General features: G+C 40.6%; 1 protein-coding gene across 6 annotated transcripts in view; it reads right to left on the reverse strand.

Moving 5' to 3' along the window:
• tead1b (TEA domain family member 1b) overlaps positions 1-22307 on the reverse strand; it is a 46522-nt gene extending 24215 nt beyond the window's left edge. For 4 of the 6 annotated variants that reach the window (XM_035153374.2, XM_035153364.2, XM_035153355.2 and 1 more), the window contains exons 1-2: positions 21434-22001; positions 8156-8408 (exon numbers count right to left, since the gene is read on the reverse strand). In XM_035153374.2, the coding sequence (XP_035009265.1) occupies positions 8156-8303 (148 nt within the window). In that variant the 5' untranslated portion in view covers positions 8304-8408; positions 21434-22001. The other 2 variants (XM_047339555.1, XM_047339557.1) reach the window with 2 other exon arrangements.

Consider the following 22307-nt stretch of genomic DNA (forward strand, 5'->3'; position numbering starts at 1 on the left):
CCAGATAATGCAGTGTGCAACTGTAATTAACAGCTCTTTAAAAATCCATTTTTTCTCTGGACACCAAAAGAAATCAATACTTAACTTCAAATGACCTTATTGAGCTGGATAAAAGGCTTTATCGCAAGGGCTGGGTCAGGAGCGGTTGAGCTAATGTGTTAGTTGAACAGTGGGGGATTAAAGGTGAGGTGTTCTCTCAAAATCTTACAAGACATCACAAAGCAGCAGGTCACTAACCTGAGCCTTCCTGGAGACACTGAGAGGATTACAGCAGCCAACCTCTGCTGAACTGTGCCTGTATTCAGACGGGGCTGAGCAGGCAAAGACAGCCTCTTTATCACTCAGCGGGTCCGGCCCCTTCTATTTCCTCTCTCTCCTCTCTGCGTCTCTCAAACCACGCCAGAGATGAAACCTGTTAGTCCCAACTCTTTGCTACGTACTCACAGGGGACCAATTTGCACAGCCAGACCTTGTCTGAATCACTCTATCAATTAGGAGCCACTGTGTTTATCATCACATACATTATTGTAAAGGCTGGCCTGGTCATTGTGCTGAGGTGTTCCTCTCAGGAGAGAGAAACAGCTGAAATAAATGACCAGGGAGTGAAGCCACAGTTGGACAGGCTGCTGGACTAATCTGAGAGGACGGCTGTAATTATGAGTCCCCCGAGGAACTGGCTGTGTGGCGAGTGCAATGTGTGAACGTTGGCTCTAACAGTCAGAAAGGTGCGCTGCTTATACCCCCCGCCTCCCCCACAACAAAGTAAGACACTGAGTCAAATCAATACTTTCAATCTCTCAGGATCAATTCAGCTTCCGAGCACAAAGGAAGACATGTTGGCTGTGACCAATAATGAAAAGTCAAACTTAGAGGACATGATGGGCTCTATTGTCGCATTCTTCCATAATCACGAGCACAAGCCGAGGGAGGCTGGACTGAAAAGTCAATCCAAGTTTTTTGGAGACATAGGAGGTTCTAAATAGTTAATGGGAAAACTCCAGATAGTGAGAACGTCATAAACATGCACTTACTATTCGATTGCAAGGATAATAATAGCAATGATCATATACATGGCATATTAAGGTCAGACCATGAGACAGCATTGAGTGTGATCACTTTATGGCTCTGTCTGTCTGACTTTAATGCCGTTCAGTGCTGAGGGACATTTCTCTTTTCCACAGACAGCACAGAAACAAATGACAGTCTGTGTTCGCACTGGAGTGTCGTCCCTGTGCACTGGACGAGAGAATAACTCTGGCATTCAGATTCCATTCATATGTTGATTACACAAAATGGTCCCATCAGCATGAGATGATCTAGTCAGAATGGAATATGATGTAATCAGCACGAAACTGAGGATTTTTCCTTGAGGAGAGCAGAAAAAAAAAAAGTGACACTGCATCTTTAAGAAGACGACCGTCTCGCTGTGTTTTAGTCAAACAAAAGCAGCCAATTGGGAACATGCAACCTGAAACCAGAAGCCCGGCTCAGAGGGCCTCACACAGTCCTCAGAGCAGGGACACACCCCTCGCACTCCAGATTCAGGCAGGCACAGAACCACAGCCTGTTGTCCAACCAGGCAGTGCAAACACTTCCACACAGTCTGAAAATCACAAACACACACTCACGGATCAGTTTGTTTATCCTCTTTCCAGCGCTGATCTGGAAACACAAGCAGTAAAAATCTAAATGACTAAAATTTCGCGCAACAATTTTTAGGGTGATACAGTATAATATTTGACTGTGAAAGCATTACTAGATCCTGTATTGACTCTATAAACCTGCTGCTTGAGATGTTTTTTTCATGGAATGTTGCAGTGCACATTTGATGAACATGAATATATCATAAACAATATGCAAAGCAACACACAGAATCTCTTTTTCAGACAGCCCACTTTTCTATTTCCAAATCTCTCTCTCCACAGCATCACACTCTGCTCTGAGCCCCTCTACCACCACAGTTCATGATAAGCAGCCCTGTGAGGCAAGAACAACCCAGACGAGGTGAGGTTGCGAGAGTGGAGGTCTCACACGAGCGACAACATGTTATGCTTGGTCACCACAACATGGACACGAGCTGGAGCTGAAATCTGCCCCCTGAACAGACTGCCATGAAATAATATGCACTTCAAAATCAATTCTGCTGCTCAGCAACAGAGGATTTCCAAATGTAGAGCCATTTTGGCTCTCATTAATTGCTTGTTCCCCGAGCCATAGAAACACACGTGGATGATAAACTTAAGATATGTAGGAATTGAACGATGCAAAACGAGTGTGGTAAAAAAATCACAGTGATGTTAAGGTCATCTATTTTCTGGATGTTTTTGTCGGCTCCAGGTGCTCCGACTAGAGTCTACTGGGCATATTGGACCCATGAGTGCAGCTCATTGCTTTGCAAAACAACAGGTGCAGAAGGATCATCCGGGCTTTTTTTAACACACATGAAGGGATCGGTAAATATATATGCATACTATATAATCATGTATGCATCTATAATTACTATTTAAATTGCATCAGTCCGAACGAACTTTCACAACCTGCGGAAAGACAGGAAGATAAAGTGATATACCAGACATGCCTCATGTATGAGACTGCTGTCATAGGCTGGGACAAGGCAGGCTGGAGGTCTGCGAGTATATTTCCTCTCCATATTACTAGATAAAATGAGTACAAAACACAGCTAAGTGTCAGCTCTTGTCCACACTACTGCAGATATTTTTTGACCACATATTTTCCCCTTTGTTTTATATAAATATAAATGTCTACGTCCAGAAGAGAACACAAAACCACTACAAACGCTCAAACAAGTGTGCCGGACCAGTGGGTGGCGATAAAGTCTACATCAACGATCCATCGAATACCAAAGAAGAACGCTGCCATCCAAGTATTAGGATCATCAGAAGCCTGTGATGCCATCAAAGTAAATTCAGCGACAAACAGCACTAACCAAACGTAGAGAAACCATTATACAGGCACCATTTTTGTAGTTGTTTCTGGTGCATACTCATTTCACAAAGTAACACTGGACATGCACAGAGTAAGGTGTGACGTCATTGTTTCCCAAATGCATATACGCTGAAACCGGAGTTAAAGAAAATCTGCACTTTGGAGGGCATTTGTAAGAATCTTACTGATTTAAAAAGCTGTTTAAAAATGCAGAGGAAAACGCAAAATATAAAAAGCAATATTTACTTAATTTCCCATCCGTTATAGAAAAATCCTCATTGAGTAGAGTAAAATGTGACATGTGATGCACCATGTTGGAGAGAAGCGTCATAAAACCAGGTTAATTTGTGCTTATTGACCCATTCACATCCACCGTGTTTGATCCCTTTCACTATCGAGCTGAAAGAAGTATGAGGCATCTTCATCGCTCCTAGTGATAAAATAACCAGTTCGACACAACCCTACCTTGAACTATACCTCAAAATGGCTTCCTCCCTCCTTCATCATACCTGCATCAGGACTATTTACACGTTCTACACTTACTCCTTTTGAGGAAGACATAAAATAATTGGACTTTTTTCACTACCATGTGTGTGAAAACACTGCAGCCTTCCACTGACAATGGCAGGGGAACAAATGACGGATTATTCTGGAGGTGTGTGATGTCTCTCCTGCGATGAAGTTCCTCACACTCCATTCTGAGTGAATGCAGGTGACTCGGGGAGCCTGAGCTGATCCCAGAATTCCTCATTATCTGCCCAGCAGGGAGGATCAGATCCGCTCGCTCTGTCTCAGAGCATGCTCGGCCCGGTGAGACGAGACCCAGAGGAGCACAGTGCTGGGCCATCGGGGGCAAGCCAGGTCTGCTCATTATATCTAACTCATCCTTGGCATCTCTGCAAACCAAGTGCCACTTAGTTCCCACAGGAGGGGACTGGGCTGGATCACTGACGAGATGGCAGAGCAAACAGCAGAATGGTAACAGGAAAAGCTTTACATCCAAAGTAGCATGCAGCCACAGGCCAGCAGTATACCTTTGCAACAGGAATATTACAACAAGTATGTATTTTAATAATTTCTGGATTGTAAATATTATTTCAGGTTAAATATGAAAAATTTGTAGTGTAATTACTGATATTTCTTTAGAACAAGACTTATAGTCTATCACAAAATGCCATAAGGTGATTATGTCTCCACCTTTATTTGAATAGATGTTAAAGCTCAGGCATCAAATACAACTGGTCGCCTGAGCAAAAACACGAGATGGGAGTGGTATAGGCTAAGAAGAGTAAGTATTTACATATTTATTTGTCAGTAGATGGAATAAAAAGCAGTTTGCTTTTTTATAGCCAGTAACTGCGAAAAATTCACCACTGTCATTTAGCGTGTGGGGCAAGTGCAAATACATAACTCAATGAATAAACATGCAATTTGAGAGAAACGTGTTGTTTCATTTATCAACTCTATTTCTGGAATAAATGAATGCAGCCTAGCACAGCAGGTGAATTATGCAAGTGCAGAATCTCGGGCCTGTGGCTGGGGGCCAGTGCCCTCCATTTCCCTTTACTTTTAAAAATATTCTAAATAACTGTGGGGCCGAGGAGAGTGCCGGGTGATGCAGTCTATGCAGATGTAGTGTCTTCCATTGCAGTCACAATTAGCCTCAGAGAATGGGCACATCGCCAGCCGACGCTGGTCTCAGCGTATCCGAAACACTTCAGGTAAACACAACAATAAGCTAAGAAGCAGAAATTAGAAATTGTTTTGTACCGCAACACAGTTGCTATAGAGACTGTTGCTAATTAACTGCACTCTACCCCAAGATAACAAAGGGCTTAAGGGCACTCAGGGCGGCTCCTCTTGTGATGAGCTCTGTGTATGGAACACTATGCCTTCCCCAGGGTCTCTCAACCACAAAATACCTGCCTCCTTGTATCCAACTTTCATCTCAGATGCCATGAGAGTCTCTGTGTGATGTCAGTGTGTGTCTGTTATAAACCCTATGGACCTGGACCACAGCACCATATCAGCCTCACCGTGGTTAGCTGAACCCTTTTAAAAAGACAGATCACTGGATGTTTTAGACAAATCAATCCCTTGTAACAGCACGGAGGACCATTTCATTGGTATATCTCTGACGGTGTTTAAAGAAGCACGAGTGGAAACCTGGGGCATCCTACAAAGAATTTATCTTTACATGGCAAAGAGAGCATCTTTTGTTCATCGGGGGAAGCCAGGGCTTGGACTCCCCTTTTTCAGACGAGTTCTTTAAATAGCAAAATATATTTGACCTGTTTTTTAAATGATATTTTTAAACTACACATTTGCAGGATAATTGAATAGTATTGATGGAAACTAAAATGCATTGTTTTGTTTGCTACATTATAAATTCCTAACACTGACCAGTGATTTATGATACAATATGTCACACATTGAAACATATGCTGCAGTGACAATGAGGAAGTAGTGACATTTTTCTTTCTTACAGGGACACACATAGGGTTGAATGGGACAGACAAAACCCTTTGTATTGAGCAGAACATGTATGGCTGCCTTTGCATAATACTGCCCTGCAGATAGCAGGCGTGGAGATTTAGTTGCTTATTTTCATACAAAGAGGAACAAGTACGTGAATCCTTTTGCCTCTAAATGTCCAAGTGCCCAATAGTAACATGGGTGAGTGTTTATTCTGAAAATACTGTGTTAAACCCATAACCATGACAACCCATTGAATTGTTCCTGGTCCAACTTTCATATTCGGTAAACAATGTATTTTAGTACTGTACTGTCTCAATGCACTTTCAGAAAGACCCATGGCACCCGCCTGTCTTTGGGAGATTGTCATAGTTCATGGTATGATGGAATGGGCACTGGGATGCAGCACAGTTGCAGGACTGAGCAACAAGCACTGTCCCCACGAAACACACCCATGTTAAGAAAGAGGGCGGAATCCACAATTCTGCCTTAAATCTCAGAAAAACAACAATAACCTCTGTAGCTGCCAATAACTGACAATGTACCTCCAGTCTCTGCCACAATTTCACAACACATAATCATCTGTTGCATATTTCCTGTTTCTACACTTGAAGTTGTGTAAATATCTAGTATTTATCTCAAATCTATCAGGTCTGAATTACTATGACTAGACAGTGGAAGGATTCTGCCACTGGTGAGACAACATGTAACCAGATACGGAACACATCTGGCAGGACGGACGTCTATTCAACCCTACAGTCGTCTCCTCAGCAGATTTGAAGGTGGATTCAACACCGCAAAAACAAAATGTCTGTTCGGGTTTGTTATTAGGGTTTTGAATCTCTCTTGAGTAACAATCATTGTAAAGTGCAGAGTAAGACAAGTTGAAACACAATATTTTTCAGTCTATGACTTATATTTTTTGCCTATAAATCATTTTCATGAGGCAGATTTTAGTGGCTTGACTTTTGTCATTGCATCAATGCCAGTGGTGATAATTATCATCTGCTTATCTAATTTGATAGTAATATTTGAAAGAGAGGCACCTACAACCAACAGCTCATGTTTTACATTTGGCTGCTTGCAGTAAATGTAAATCAACAAGTAGGACTAACTCTTTTTACTTGCTCCATAACTTGTCAAAATACATATATTCTTAATGTCAGTGTGACAGAAAGCTGAACATTTGCATGACATTGAGAACGTCCGCTGGGTAATAGTGAGGTCTGCGGTTAGCACTGCTCATTTATAACTTTAAAAGAGCGAATCTTCATCCTTTAATTTAATGGGGACGGGGGAATCAGAGGAAGCAACAGTAGGGAGGGTCCTGTTGTCTGAGCTCACATCTTTGCACTGGCAGCTGAGGGGTTTCACTGCGACTCCTAGAATTTACATTTTGTTTGGCCGGAGGGGTCACATGACAGCTGCGAGCGAATGCTCTGAGGGGCTTTCTGCCTTCACTTGACACTGACAGGCTGTGAGACGGTCCAACACCGCAGAGAGAAAATATTCCCTCTTTCCATGACATCACCCAGCCAGGAATCGGGGGAAGTGGAGGGAGGAGCGGGGGCACAGCTGGTGGCAGCCGCAGTACCATCTGCTACTGACTAATAGTTCATGCTGCTTTACTTATAAACTTGCACTTCTGTGAACCAGAGTCGTAGCTGTAAGGCCATCATCACAGCACTCATCAGAGATACGAGACTGAAATATAATGTTGAATCACTCGACAGAACCATGTATTGAGTCTTTTTCTAGGAAAATGCATTCATTCACTCTTTTTGCGTAATTATAAAATTAGATTGATATCATGTCTGATGCCAGGTTAAATATGAATCCACCACCTAAGTTGAAAAAAGGGCTGTATATTTGACCAGGTGCCGTTATTTTCCTGGTCACCAAGGAATTACACCTGCAAAACCGCAAATAGATGTTTTTACACTTTAATTTTGTGTATTTATTCAGCATACAAGGTATAAAAAGGTAGTTCTTGAGCCACCGGGTGATGGTTTTATAACCTTTCCCCCCTTTCTTTTTAAATATGGCGTTTAAAAGCAAAACAATCCCTGTCCCTGGCGTTTTAGCTCCGCTTCAGTAATAATCCCCAATCCATACTAACACAACATATATCATCTGATCATTTAGGTATGTACTGTAAACAGGAAGGAGATTGTCTACTCTGCTGTCGGTTGCAAACTTACTGCAAAACAAGAAACAGCAATGGTGAAAAGTAGGAAGAGGGATTTATTTGTTTGGGTCCGACGATGAGGTGGAACTGTGACAGACAGTAAGTGTTTACAACTGTTTGCCTTCACCGCTGATAGTCAGGTCGTGACTGATAAGAACCAACAATCAGGAAACGAATGCAGCCGATTGTGTCATCGTGTCCAAACGTCTCAGTTTTTGCCCGTCCAGACTACAATGCAGCCCTGGATTTTTCTAACTCAAATGGGGCCAACATTGCCATTGCAAAAGAAACAGCAATGATGCGTTTTAAAACTAAACTTAGTAACGGGATGTAGCCAAATGCAGGCTAGATGTTTTCAGTCGCTTTGCTAAGTTCAACTAACCAGCTACTTATACTAGCTTCATATTTAAGGACAGACATGTGAGTGATATTGATTTTCTCATTCTAACTCTAGCAAGAAAGCAAATATTCCCCAAAATGCCAAATTATTCTTCAGTTCTCAGTTCTCTTCATGTGTTTTTTGGGTTAAAACACATCTGTACTTACCGTACATCTTTCCCTCATCAGAGAGGATGATCTTCCTGCGTCCACACGGAGGATAGATGGCCAGCGCCTCCTGGAAGCTCTGTTCAATGTCAGGGCTCCACACTCCCTCGGCATCATTGTCTACCGGCTTGTCTGCCGAGTCGCTCATCCTCTCCAGGTCCTCGGCAGGGCTCTCGCTGCCGCTCCAGCTGCTGGGATCAATCTTGGCGGTTGGGCTCTCCAAGCTGAAGCTTGGAGCAGACTAGGGAGAGACCTGGAATTCCCAAATAAACAAACACAAGCAAACTGTCACTCTCCACAACAGAACAGTGGACAGAAAGTGCACGCTGTTAGTGGATAGCCAGATGTGGAACAAAAGGAGGCAAACAAAATTGGACATCACCAATAATGTTTTAAAATGGGGGATATGAATATGAAGAAATAGAATATTTTCTCTCATGGACTTTTGGTACTTTCTCCTCAATAAATGAGAGAATACGGGTTTGAAAAAGGTTTAAAAATTAGATGTCAGATTAAATGAACCTGATGCCTGAAAACAATATGCTCCTACACATAAAAGGTCATGGAGAGATTAGCAGTTGGTCAACCATGACTTTTCAATAAAATGTGTTTGGCCTGGAGCCATAAATCTGGGACGGGAAATAAAAGAGAAGCCTTTGACACTGAGGTGCCCTTGAGCAAACACACTTGGTCACAAATGTAAACGCAAGTCACTCTGCAATAGTAAAAGTGAAAGACATCAGAGTACATACAGACATGTTCAAAAGGAGACTGGAGACCTACAGGCATCAACAGTTTACAGACTATGACACGGTCCAAGAACTCAGTCCTCTTCGACCAAACTGCCCAAATAACAGGAGAAAGTCTCACCAGCAGCCACTGACAAGATCAACACGCTCAAGGGTAAATCTGCAGCTAATAAACTGAGGACTGTGTCATTATGTGGTGGCGGCACCAGGAGCAGAAGAACAAAAAACAGAACATTATATTATTGGAAATAAGTATTACACAATAGGACTTCATGAATGCACAGATGCGACTGAAGCATGTGGGTGGTGAAATGAGATTCAGAAGGGCTGTGGTTGATGTACAGTGTGTGGCCTTCGTGAATGGAAAGCGTTCTGCATACAGTGGCATTAGAGTCCAACACAGGACTTCAAGAGAGTTTTGATTAGATTAGATAAAGAGCAGACATCAGAACGTGCTCCGTAGGTTCTGTGCTGAGCATGGCCAGAGAGAAAAACGCCTCATTAACGATGTAGAGGTTGAGTACAACTTGCACGGTGGAGGTGCACAAGCTTGAGGGCTGGATGAAGCACAAAAAAGGGAATCTGCATAGGTCTTTTTTGGTGTGCACATTCTGGACTGCCCTAAATTTGGGGTACACAGACCCTCATGGACGGATGAGGACATTTCTTCACGCAGACCTTGGTAGATTTAACCAACCCCTCGCAACCACGGAGATACAGAAACTATAGGTTGGACGTTACAAGGTAATACGTGTTATTATGCTATAGAAATATAGAGAATTTATTAGTTTTTCTTAGAACATGCCACTCCCTGATCTGTTTGTCAAATGGGTTATCTCACAAATGCAGATGAGCAGGTGTTGCAACATGAAAAACAAACACAGCTCAAGTAAACAAGGAAAGTCAAAAAAATTCTTAGTTATAGGTTAATAATGGTTTCATAATCATAACAGGAAATGTTTCAGAGAACTCGCTCCTGGGTACAGCAACTGAACACAAAAGGTATGGAAGAAATGCGATACAGACACATCTTCTGGAAGTTCCCAGAGAGGAATACACAATAAAACTAGTGTTATGTTCGGCTTTATGTCTTTTCTTCGACATAAATATAGCTTGAACATGATTGTATATTGGGAAAATGTCAAATGTACTGAAGCTGAATATGTCGAGTGTTCACGCTGGGACTCCAGCTGTTGTTGTTGAGATGCTGAGATGCTGATGTGCTGCTGTCACTGCAAAGGGTAATTTAGCCAAAGATGTAAAGAGACACATCCACTCTTCAAAGTCACTATAACTTTGAGCAACATGCTTCCTGTGTGTATTTTTCATCAGCTCAGGACAAATCACAGATTGGACTGTTAGTAAAAAGCAATCTCAAGAGTTTGTGTCAAACTGTCAGGCTTCTATTGTCTGTACCCTTAACTCACTATTTAAACTACAGTAGCTTGATGTTCTACTTCCTTTACAGAAAAATCCTGGAGGTTTTTCTCTTTTCTTAATCTCTCCTCTCTTTCCAGACAACTGCTTCCTCCCTGAGCAAGATCCCATTCAAGCAGCACAAGCTGTCAGGAAGTGGGAATAGTAGCATATGTTTCTTCCAGCATGTCAGTTCATGAGGGGGAAAGGGGGGGATGGTAGCAAGCTGTTGGGGGAAAAAAAAAACTCCCGGAGAGCAGGGAGCTTTTACTGAATTCCGTTTTTGTGTGCCGACTGCTGACACTGCAGAACGAGCTCACAAACTGATGAGGGAGGGGGAAAAGAAATTCCCATTTCAACCACTAAAAGGCTGGGACTCTTTATAGATGTGCTCCTCTCATCCCAACCAAATGATGAACTGTGCCGGTAATCATTTCCAGCTTACATTTTCATAGCAAGATGAAGAAAATAAAATCCTCATCCTTTTCAAACCCTGAATTACAGAGGTTTCAAGAGGCTCACGTAAAGTAAGATAGATATTTTTGCTAAAGTTGTTTTCAGTATGTTTCCATAAAGCTTTATAATGTCTTATCTACTAAACCATCTTTTAAATGATAAGTCTAGTGCTTTTTAACAAACATTATTTGTAAATCCCTCTAAATCTCTTAAGAGACAAATATCTACTCTCTCTGAATTTCTATAAATGTTGGATGAGCACTGGTTCTGTTTTATTTCTATGGTATGTTAAAGTTGATAAAGTGGGACTAATGTAAGTAGTCCTCAGTGACTTTGTGGCTCTGTCCATTACAGGAAATTGATTCTTACACATTCGGCTCTGTTTCCTTCCTCTGCAGGTGCTTTCCTCCAACACCACAACAGGACAATTATACCACTGTTACAGTAACATGCAATGAACTACATAAACATCAGCTCCACCCACTATCCTCTCTGACAAACATCGATATTAAGGAAAAGCGGCTGCTGCTGAAATGTGTTGCTTACAAAAGTATCTTTAAAGATTAAATGTTGAATTGTTTAGTCAAGAATGATGAAGCGGCTACATCACCATGTCCCAAATCACTCTGCAACAGAAAAAACACCAATACTTCGCTTCTACGGATATTTCTCAGGAAAAATGAAACAAATCAGCCAAATACAAATAACACAACAAACCCCACAACACCATATAAAACTGACTTTCAACTTCCTTCCCAGTCTCTTTAAGGAAATGAAAGGAAATGTATCCCCATCACAAAATTTCCCAATTTTCCATCAATAATGAGAGAATGAGTCGTGAGGCAGAGCCACCGTGGCAGACCCCAGGTATTTTACCTTTTCAGATAAGACTGAAGCTTCACTCGTAAATAAAATAGTATAAGTTAAACCTACAAGTCACACAAAGCTTCTGAAAAAAGTTATCGCACAGTCCTGCATCAACTCATCCCTTCATCCAGAACTCGTGACAGGTTTTATGCACATTTACACCAAAACTTCTTTAAAGGTTTTCTGGTTATTTATACTTACTTTAATCTCTTTTTAGTGATCTGAGTAGTGTTTTCAGTGAATTTCCCCTTCATATCTTTAGAAAACTAACAGTATCACTCAATGCAACTTTCATAATTGAAAACTTATGTTACCAAAACTATTTGGGCCACAGATCCTTTGAATAAGCAGCACATGCGCCGCTGCTTGTCATCACTTCAAGAATACACTACACTGACCAAATTAAAACTATATCGTGCACATGTTGTCTTCGGTATAAAACACTGTTAAGATTCCATTGATCTGTAAGACACTGTACTGCACAGAAACTATCACACAAAGTCATTCAGCTCCCCTTCCTTGATGCTACTCTGTCAAAACTACACTGTTGTTTATTGAGTGTTAAACTATACCAACATATTGTGAGATGTGGTAAATGAGAAAAGAAAGTAAGTGTTTGGGGTTACATTTTTCATGCATGTGTATACAATGAGTTTAGAGACGGCAACAGATATCGATTTATAAAACTATGTCTTATCATTCAGTTGTTTTTACCAAACAGTCAAATAATTGAGCATAAAACTAATCCCTGTGTTCAACAGATTTGTTTATTCGAATCCCATGACACCCATCGGATGTCTTTGCCATGTGCAACATGTGAGTAACCGCGCAGAGCTGTCAATGAAGACAGTCTCTTAGTGCCTGAGAATCTGCGGACTAATTATGTCTGTCAAAAGAAGGTATGAATGTCACCCATAGACACACTTGTGGCTCACAGATAATTGCATACTTCTGTCTTTGCAGGGTGTACACCATAGAAATGGTCTTATTTGTGAGGTGCTGGGCAAAGATGGCTCACAATGCAATGAGTGAATGTGGTAGCTAAGCAGAGTAGTAGCTCTGACATGGCATTATGGGAAATTACACTTACCGTGAGATTACATAAATCACTCACCAAGCTGGAATCCAGCTCCTTAAATTAAGAGAACCCATTTCACCCATCAGAAAGAGCAAGGTAATGAAATAGCAGATGAGAGGTCTCAAATGTAATTTTCCACGTGGAGTTCTTTTGTGCCGTTATCTCAGAGGGCGCAATAATGATGCTGTGAATGACTTTTGTGCACCCCATAATGGCCCAGTAGTTAAGGCCACAGTGTGTAAAACTATAATTACCTTGTGATTTCAAAACTCCACATTTTCAGTGTGTTGTAAAGACATATCCTGGCTTTTGCATAATTACAACAGCAATGTCAAAAGTATTCGCTTTTAAGCCACGCGTAACCAGCCATGGAAATTTACAATGAAAGACGTTTCTGAAATTCCATTTAGTTTTTGTCATTAAAACAAATTAATTACCTCGTGAAAACCATGTTTATGGAATGAAGGCTTTGGCAGCAGGTCTCTGAAGACCTTGAGAGTTACAAGGAACACACAAAAAAATTAAATTCACCAAAAATCTATGGAGATACTTTTTGAGGTTATTTAGAAAACTTTACCACTCAAGGTGGAGCGGAGGCATGCAGCCACTGTTTAAAAGAAACAAAACCTGCACAAGACTTTAATTAAAAAACATTTTTGAAGCACACACTTAACCTCCTGCATTTCATTTAGGAAAAGGAAATGGGCTGGATAGCAGGGGAAATTTAAATGACCGCAGTCATGTCAAAAACATTTCCAAACAGAGGAGTGTGTCACTACAGAAGGCAAGAAATTCAGGACAAACCGATTGATTCTGTGTAAGATTTTCCTTGAGGTTTCATTTATAGTACGGACGAATGCATAAACAAGGTTTTCAATACCAATTTCCAAAGGGTCCACTGGAGAGGCGCGAAAGCGTACTTATGCTGCTTCTTATTATTGGCAGTGGCCTAGTATTTATTTCATGCCTCTTTGAACCAGCAGGCTTATGTGCCATGAATCTGTCTGATATCATCCCACTCAAATCCGAGGCCTGGATCCCACCACCCAGCAACCGTCAGGCCACTGAGGGATCAATCTTTGTTTGCCAGAGAATGGGATTGATTTACAGGTTCTGTCAAAGCAGCCCCTTTTTCTACCTGCCTCAGACCGAGAAACAGGTAGCAACAACATGACCTGGATAACATCAGGCATGTGGGCAGTCCAGAAAAGAGGCATAGCTAAAGGTCTTCCACTTCGAACAACAGAGGGAAAAAATTACTGTAATCTCAGAGACAAAAATCTTTCCTTCTGAGGATACAATTTACCATTCAAACATGAAATGTAATGAAAGCTCGGGGGACATTTGCCTATCAAAAAATTTGCGGTGCATTCCAGACGGCGTTCGCCCGTGTCACAGTGGTGTGGCGTGCGAGCGGAACACATAAAGCTCAGGAAATTAAAGCTGTAAATAAAGGTCCGTCAGATAAAGGATCTCCTGACAGTTATGAGAGCAGAGCAGGCCGAGGGCTGGCCACTGGCTCATTCAGGACGCGTGTGGACGGTCATGAAAAAACAAATCATGGTGATGAGCATGAAGGCCACTATTTGCATTTGGCTCTGCCAATTCACACCGACTTCCATCTCTTTTCTTCTGCATCTCTAGTCATCATTTATCCCCTTGTGTACTTCTTTCTTTCTTGTCTCGTCTCAGTCTTTTTTTCCTCTCCCTTCTTTTTTCTTCACCCTGGCAACTATTTCATACCATGGAATCATCTGCCATGAAACTGCCTCCTGAAAGGTGTTGTATCGACAGGTGTATTTAACAACATCAAATGTGATTTTCTTTTCTTATACTACATACCAGTTACTGTATTTATAATGAGACATTACTTTGGCGATGACTGTGGGTGCATTGAGAATCTATTTATACACAATTATTTGTACAAAATTATCAACAGTAACGTAGGGAAATTCTTCATTAGCATGGATCTTGCTAAATTTAAGGTTTTTAATAATGTAACCATTTAGAGAACTGACCATTTTCAAATGAAGAGAGGGAAATATTCTTAATGTGTTTTTAGAAATGTGAACACAAAGTGTAATAATTCTCCACTAAAACTATTTATTTTAAGGTTGGTTGCCTTTTCAACCTTTTGGCCATGTACAATTTCTTTCATTATGGTTTGGCAATGAAAGAAGATCAAGTAAGTTATGAAGGAAATAATTAAAAACCTTTGGCTTATTTGTATTAAAGCTGCCATATTTACTATTAAGGAACACGCTCCGCTACACACTGGTATGATCACAAAAACACAGGCCAAACTAAGCCAAATTAAAATTCTTCTAACATAACAAAAGAAAAGACATTTTACCAAATTTCTCTTTCACCTAATTCAATGAAGAAGAGGCGGGCTCTACGTGTTGGAGCAGAAAACACAGGTGGATACAAAGATCCTGCAAAAGTAACAGAAATGTAATTTGACTTCCCTATTTTCATGACTACTTGTAGATTAAACACAAATAATAGTTATCTTGACTGAGTTTTAGAACGAAGGAGAAATAAGGATCCAAGGCTGATATTTTTGCAAGATACTAATTCAGTTGCTTTTAATTTAGACTTGAAACCAAGTCTTTATTTTATTTGTTGTTGAGAAATCCCATGAAAAGACCAAAACCAAAAATGAACTGATTTCACTGACAGGTATTGTCTGTATTTAAAGCCTGATCGCTATTTTTCCGCAGTGTAAAAGAATTGAAAGCACACCAGTGAGCCACAGCATGGAAATTGACACGTTTTTTATAATTACCAAGATTACTCTGTAGTTTTGAGTCCACATACACCATATTGAGCCTTAATACCCACAACAGCACAACATGCAGATTCATCTGCAGTTGAAAATCATCCAAAACATGATCGAGCCTTTTTTGACAATTCAAAATAAATATATCTGTGACATGTTTTGACTAATTTATGTCAAGGAATGAACGTTTGGGGCTGAGAGCCACAGAGCCACAGGATTTGGTAGTCAAACTATAAGAGGCAGATGAATAAACCTTTGCTTTACTACACAAAGAGCTGCAATCATTTTACTTTTAATCGAATATTAGTGCGTGCTACCATTTTAAACTGAATGTGTTTGGGTTTTTGAGTATTGGTTGGACAAAGTACATCACCTCTGGAATCAAAACATAATCGGTAGATTCATCAAAAATAATTGTTGGTTGCAGCCCAAACTACATATTCCCTAAAAATAAGAAAACTAAAGATGATTATGTAATTATAAAAGAAAAGTGAGTCTATTGAACGGACTAAACTGAGAATTAAAGTTTAAGGTTCAACAATGTGAGCTTTTCACCAACACTTGTAGCTAAAAACTGATTTGTTTTAGCTCAAGCTGTAAAATGTCTGAAGTAGTTGTGAAAAAAAAGTGTTGCAAAATTCTGCCCAAGCAGCCTTCATTTCTTCCCCAACAGAAAGGTCGATAACAAAACAACATTGACACGGTCACAGCGCCGAACCAATGTTCAACAACAACAGTGAACCAGCAGTGAGATGACGAGATAGCTACAAATAGCAAAACATACAAAAAGTATTAAGCCTGTTAGTCATTATATCAAAAGACTGAGAGCAACAGACAAACTTATATGTCAGACATTACAATGACCTAACGTTACCTGAAGCCCCTGGAAGTTCATCCTGACCAATATGGATTTTTGGGGCTTGATGTCGATACAGATAATAAAAAGTGATAAATTTACCACACCGGTATATCAGCTGGCACATACATTTTAAAACATTTGCCAATGATTCCCAACAATAATCAAACATTTATGACAAATAGATGTAATTGAGACTTAATATTTTACAGTTGATCTTTACATTTTACTATAAAAAAAACTACAAATAAAAAAAGAAAACACAACCACCAACAAGTATACAGAACTTGAACTAGGAAATGAAAATATTCTAATAAATGCAAATCTTTTCTGCAGTGTTTATTCTGTATAATAAAGGTTTTCATATAGGCACATATTGATAAACATTAACAGCGATACCAATGTGTCTGTGAAAGGCTCATGTCGGCTGATCACTAAATCTGTCTCTATAAAGGGTCTCCACATATTCCTTGATTATAGATAAATACCTTATTTTTAAGCATTTAAGGTTCTTCATGCGCTCCTACAATGTTCAACTGGACAATGCCGCTCTCTGATGCCGTGTCCCAGCTCAGATTCCAAACTTATTTACCGGGCACAGCCTGCATATCAATGTTGGGAGCTCACCCTCAAGTCCGTCTGAATCCAGGGCACCTTCAGGGCAGAGAGAGTCTGCCTGATCTGTGTCAGCCATGATCAAAAACACAACGACCATTGATAAAAGGTCTTGTGGGAATTTATTACAAGCAACGACTGAATACGTTGCCTGAGAGACTGAATAACCCACATTTGTATACAAGCCGCAAATTATACACACTTTCAGTAAATGAAGTGACTGTGAGCCTTTGTTCCACGGGTTTCTTTTCACCAGTGGGGAAGCTGAACACCACGACGGCTCCTATGGCCACCAGAGACAGGAAGTTGTTGAAACCGAGATTTCCTGCTTTCATTGTGGTCAAGAACTCAAAATGTTTATAGTGGTTTCAGAAACTGACTCATGTAATGATTCATGGAGAACATATTGCTTTTCATCTGTGAGCGATCATGAAGCAGCTCATTTATTTGTCTTTGTGTTCAAATAAAAGTAGGAAGAAAAAGTGCATGTCCCAGCGTCCAAACAGCTTCTAAGGCACAGCACGTCAGTAATAAGTGGTTAGGACATTATACAGACAGTATACTGTCTATATGCTCCTTTCTCCAGTGCAAATGGTTGAGACTGCCATATGGTTCACATTAGCAATGTTATATTAATGTGCTATGACTTCAAAGGGTGAGAGAAGCTGAAGGATTTGATGCGTTTATGAAAGCCTGGAAAGGCTCAAACACGACTTGTCCTTATGAATGAAAAAGCCAAAGTCCGCTACTACAGCAGAATGACACTAGACTTAAAAACAAAGCGTCTTTCATGAGTATGCACATGAAGAGAGAGAGAAAAAAAAAATTACAGTGTTGCACCACTAAGTTAGTTGACAAGGCCAAAGTGCATTCGGTAGCTGGCAGTCATTTTATGGCTGCAGCAGTGAAGCAGATTTACTTAGATGACGTCAGTGGCTTTGAGCCAGCTTTTCCTTTTTGGTGGCTCTCTCCACTGGCCTCAGTGGGCCCTGCTCAAACTGCTGAGCAGCAGCACACACTCTGAAATTCCCTTTCTAGATCAGAGTTTACCTCAGGGCACACACAGTCTGGACGCCTGCAGGAGTGTCCTCTTTTAAAAGCGCGCTTTGACCGTGAACAACACTGATGTTTTGATGTGATTCTAGCTCCGCCACATATCACTTCTAATTACACAATTAATGAGCATGTGTCCAGATTCAATTACAGATCACACATTGTTTTTCTACTCTGGAATTTTCAGAACAAAAACAAATAATAATAGTGCGTATTGTCGTTTCAATTAAAATGTGGGACACATAATGTGTTGACATTCCCACGAGGGATTTAACAGGCCCATAAATAGAGAAGATGCTTCGTTACACATACATTTATATTTTCAGTCAGGTAAAGCCTTTATTTCTACCATCAATGTGTCTATTCACACAATGTATGAAATGGATTAATGCCCAAACACTGTAAAAACCTAGAGCTAACAAAGCCTTTAACCCCTGACATCAAACATCTTGTAAATAATCAAATATCTTATAAGTTAAGTGTCAGGTCGCAAGACACATGTTTTCTATACAGTATATGATTTACTCAAAAAATATTAGATGGATTGAACACCCCAAAATAATGTAATTCAAACTAATACCGGTGGGATTTTATAAAACGTAGATAATTTGACCCTTAAAAAATGATCGCATCCCCCTAACACCTGTTGCAGAGAGCACTTCCTACTCGAGACTGCTGCTCTTAATGTGCTATAAATCAAAATACCATTACAGGTTATTCTAAAATTTAAGCTCATGATGTTAATATTCACAATATCAATAACATGACTCAAGGGAGGGTTTGGATTCCTCACTTGGTTTTTTAAAAAGTCATTAACATTATTGAGTGTATCAGTGTGTCGATGTCACTCTAACGGTAGTTAAAAGGTCCAAACTGATACGAGTTACATTTAATGACATCAATATATTCCCAAATGCCAAAAATGAACAGTGTTATATTCTGTCATTATTGTACGCAAAGACAATGTCAAGTTCCGTACCATTGCAAGAACATACCAAAGACTGCAGGAGAAAGTAAATCTTTGCCTTGTAAAAATAATAGATTTTTGCAATGTTTTCATGTAAATCAAAAAATGACCAAATACAGCTTACAAATGGCCAAAACAATATTGAGTATGGACATCCAAGAAAAATACAGTCTCACTTAACTCCGAGAATTAACACAGTCCACTGTGTCCTTCACAAAAGCACATTATTCTGTCCACACTTCACAACAGATAAACTACACTCTGTAGTCCTGCTCTCAGACCTCAGCAAAGGAACATAAATGAACAAAACCTGAGCCAACAAACCACATCGCCTGTGTTGCCTCTGAAGAACCATATGCACAACAACACAACCCGCTCGCATCCAGATATTTATCGGCATCTACTTAAATGTAGATCACAATCCCATTTTTAAAAAAGCATTTTCAAAGAAAAGCTACATTGGCTCAATACCAATTCTACATGATTTAAAAGTATAGAGTAGTTATAGTACAGGGAAAGACAGACTCCATGTAATCACAGCAGTGAACACGTCTATGTAGTCTCTTAAAGAAACTAGTTTGGAAACTCCTACTTGCAGAAGTGAAGTCTCATTGGGTCAAACAAAGACAACATCCTATTCTTGCTCAAATGTTATGCAGGCTTCCGTCCAACAGGTCCACTGGTTGCATAAGCTGAAAACAAAGCATCTATTTCTACTCCTACTTTTTTTCTTCCAAGCAAGGAGATTTACACTGTGACATGTCTGGAGTTACGCCTGACTGCATTCAGACTGTTTCCTGTAAATTATAACAGCCCGTTCACGTTAATTACATGACAACGGGTTTTTCTTTTCTCATCTATTTGTTTTCTACAAAGTTACATAAAATGTTTTAACAGCGGGTTAACTGTAAGAATATGCATATTTAACATTGTGAGAGCAGAGAGCTTCTGCACACTCAACATAACCCGCTCATGCTTTCACATGAAAAACACAAGGAGGTAAGAGACTGTAGGTGCTGCAGCAAAAAGCTAAAGTGGATTTTGTTACAGAAACAACAGGTATTGTTTTTCAGCCCAACGCTCAGCTGTGTCCCCTCTGTTGAGATTATTTTAACACAAAGCAGCAACTTTCACAATAATTCATTTTCTTAAGAGGCAATTTTGCTCGAGCAGAAAGAATAGATAGCTGACAAAACATTATAAATCAGGCAATGTGAACATTTTATAAAACTTGGCTTGATAAATGAAGTATATACACACTTTAATTGAATCACAGCAGCATATCTGAGCCATGTAAACAGTGCCCTGGTGACCTCACTGGCCTGTTGGTTCAAAGCAAACCAAATCTGACAATGTAGTGCAACAAATACTGAGGAGGTGGCGGTGAGTAACTGGAGTCTGGCACAAAGAGGAAATCTGTAAGTGTTTGAACAAACTTTTTAAGCTAAATCAACTGTAGCTAATGTGTGCGTTTGGCTTTTTCTCACCCCCTCCCTTTGCATAATAGAAGATGTCATATCCAGGAAGTCCACAATAAGGTATGTGGCTAAAATAATTGAGAGGTGTAAAACTTCAGTGACACACACACGCACACACACGCACACGCACACAGGCACACAGGCAGACACGCACACAAACACACACTGCTGGCCCACAGCTGGGGGACTGCAGTTTTAGCTGAGCAGGCATTTCCCAAAGCAGAGGGAGGAAAGGAAAACAATGAAGGAAACCCCAAATAAAAAGCTTCACAAACTCTACAAAGACGCTCTTTACATAAATCAGCAAACTGTCCTTTGAATTAATAGCGTGGTTTGCATTTCCAGCTATTTTAAAAACAAGGGAATAGGAACATTTAATTTAAGCTAGTTTTCATCCTCAACTCAAGGCTCATGTTAAGCCCTTTTAATACCATTTAGCTCCAGAAACTCTACACTTTTACATAAATCAGAAAACTGTCCTTTGAATCAAAGGCAATGTTTCAATTTGCAGCCTTATTTAAAAAAAATAAGGTAATGTCAACCTTTACATTTAAATATAATTTTCCTCCTCAACTTGAGGACCACGTTAAGCCCTTCCAATACTATTTAGCCCAACAAATTCTGCAGTTTACATAAATCGGCAAAATTGTCCTTGGAATTAAAGGCCATGTTTCAATTTGCAGCTATTTTAAAAACAAGGTAACTTCAATATAAGCTACTTCAACTTAAGGGTCATGTCATGGTCTTTTAATAAAACCCTGACAAGCAACACCACAGCAAATAAAAAAATGTGTTTTTGTTTTTGAATAACCTGGAGTGACACAGAGGAGCTTTAATGAAACAATCCTTAGTTATAACCTTTTCCCTCGGGTCCAGTCGGTGTGGTGAGAGTTCACAGTAACAACATGGAAACCGGCGAGAAAAGTAAGAAACAACACCCAACAAAATAATATCTACTTACACCAAACTTCGATGGCGATTTGAGAAATAAAAGGCACCGTCAAAGTGCGCTGAAGCAACAAGTCTCTCCAGGAGGTTTTTTTTCTTCCGAGTTGGGGCGAAAATGCTCCGGTGGAAGCTCCGACAACAACTCCCGGCTGAGCCAACTACGGAGAGGAAAACAGCAACGATTTCAACCTTCATCTTGTCCAAAAAGCTCTTATCGGTGCGGTGTAGGGTTTTTTGGGGGGGGGGCTGCTCCCGGATCCCCCCCAGCGGGATCTTTGACGAGGGTCTGACGGCGGACGAGCGGCTGCCGAGGCTTTTATACAGGGGCGTAGGAGCGGGCTTGTTTTCGGCGGAAAAATGTGAAAAATGTCAAAGATTTGTGTCGCTGCTATGTCAAAGCCGAGAGCTGCAACAGTGTGTGTTAGAAGTGAGCATCCTGTTGCAGCCAGCGGCCATGCATGTGTGTGTCTGTGAGGAAACACACGACCTGACGCTACACGGGAGAAAGAGTGAGCACCGTCATTTTTTCGTCAACACCACAACAGAAGTCTACACTTCGAATACCTGCGACTGCCAACGAAACTTACCTCGTTATTGATATCTCATTTAAAAATGTCCCCTGCTTTAGGTAGTGTGATGTTACTGGGTATTTCTTTTTTTTCTCTTTTTTTTAATACTATGTCAAGTTATTGTGGTGTTTCTGAAGCCAGCCCGGGGAGAGGATTTCAGGGTGAATCGCTTCGCGCACTGACAAGAGATGCGAAGAATGCTCGGAATGAGGCGAGGAATGAAATGAACGCGAGGAAGCGAGTTTGTGCGCCGGGGCGGAGCGAGAGGTGGCGTCATCCCGAGCCCGGCGGCGGCGGCAGGCAGCCCGGGCAGCGGGC

This window comes from Hippoglossus stenolepis, chromosome 1 (genome assembly GCF_022539355.2).
Source record: "Hippoglossus stenolepis isolate QCI-W04-F060 chromosome 1, HSTE1.2, whole genome shotgun sequence".
Lineage (NCBI taxonomy): Eukaryota > Metazoa > Chordata > Actinopteri > Pleuronectiformes > Pleuronectidae > Hippoglossus > Hippoglossus stenolepis.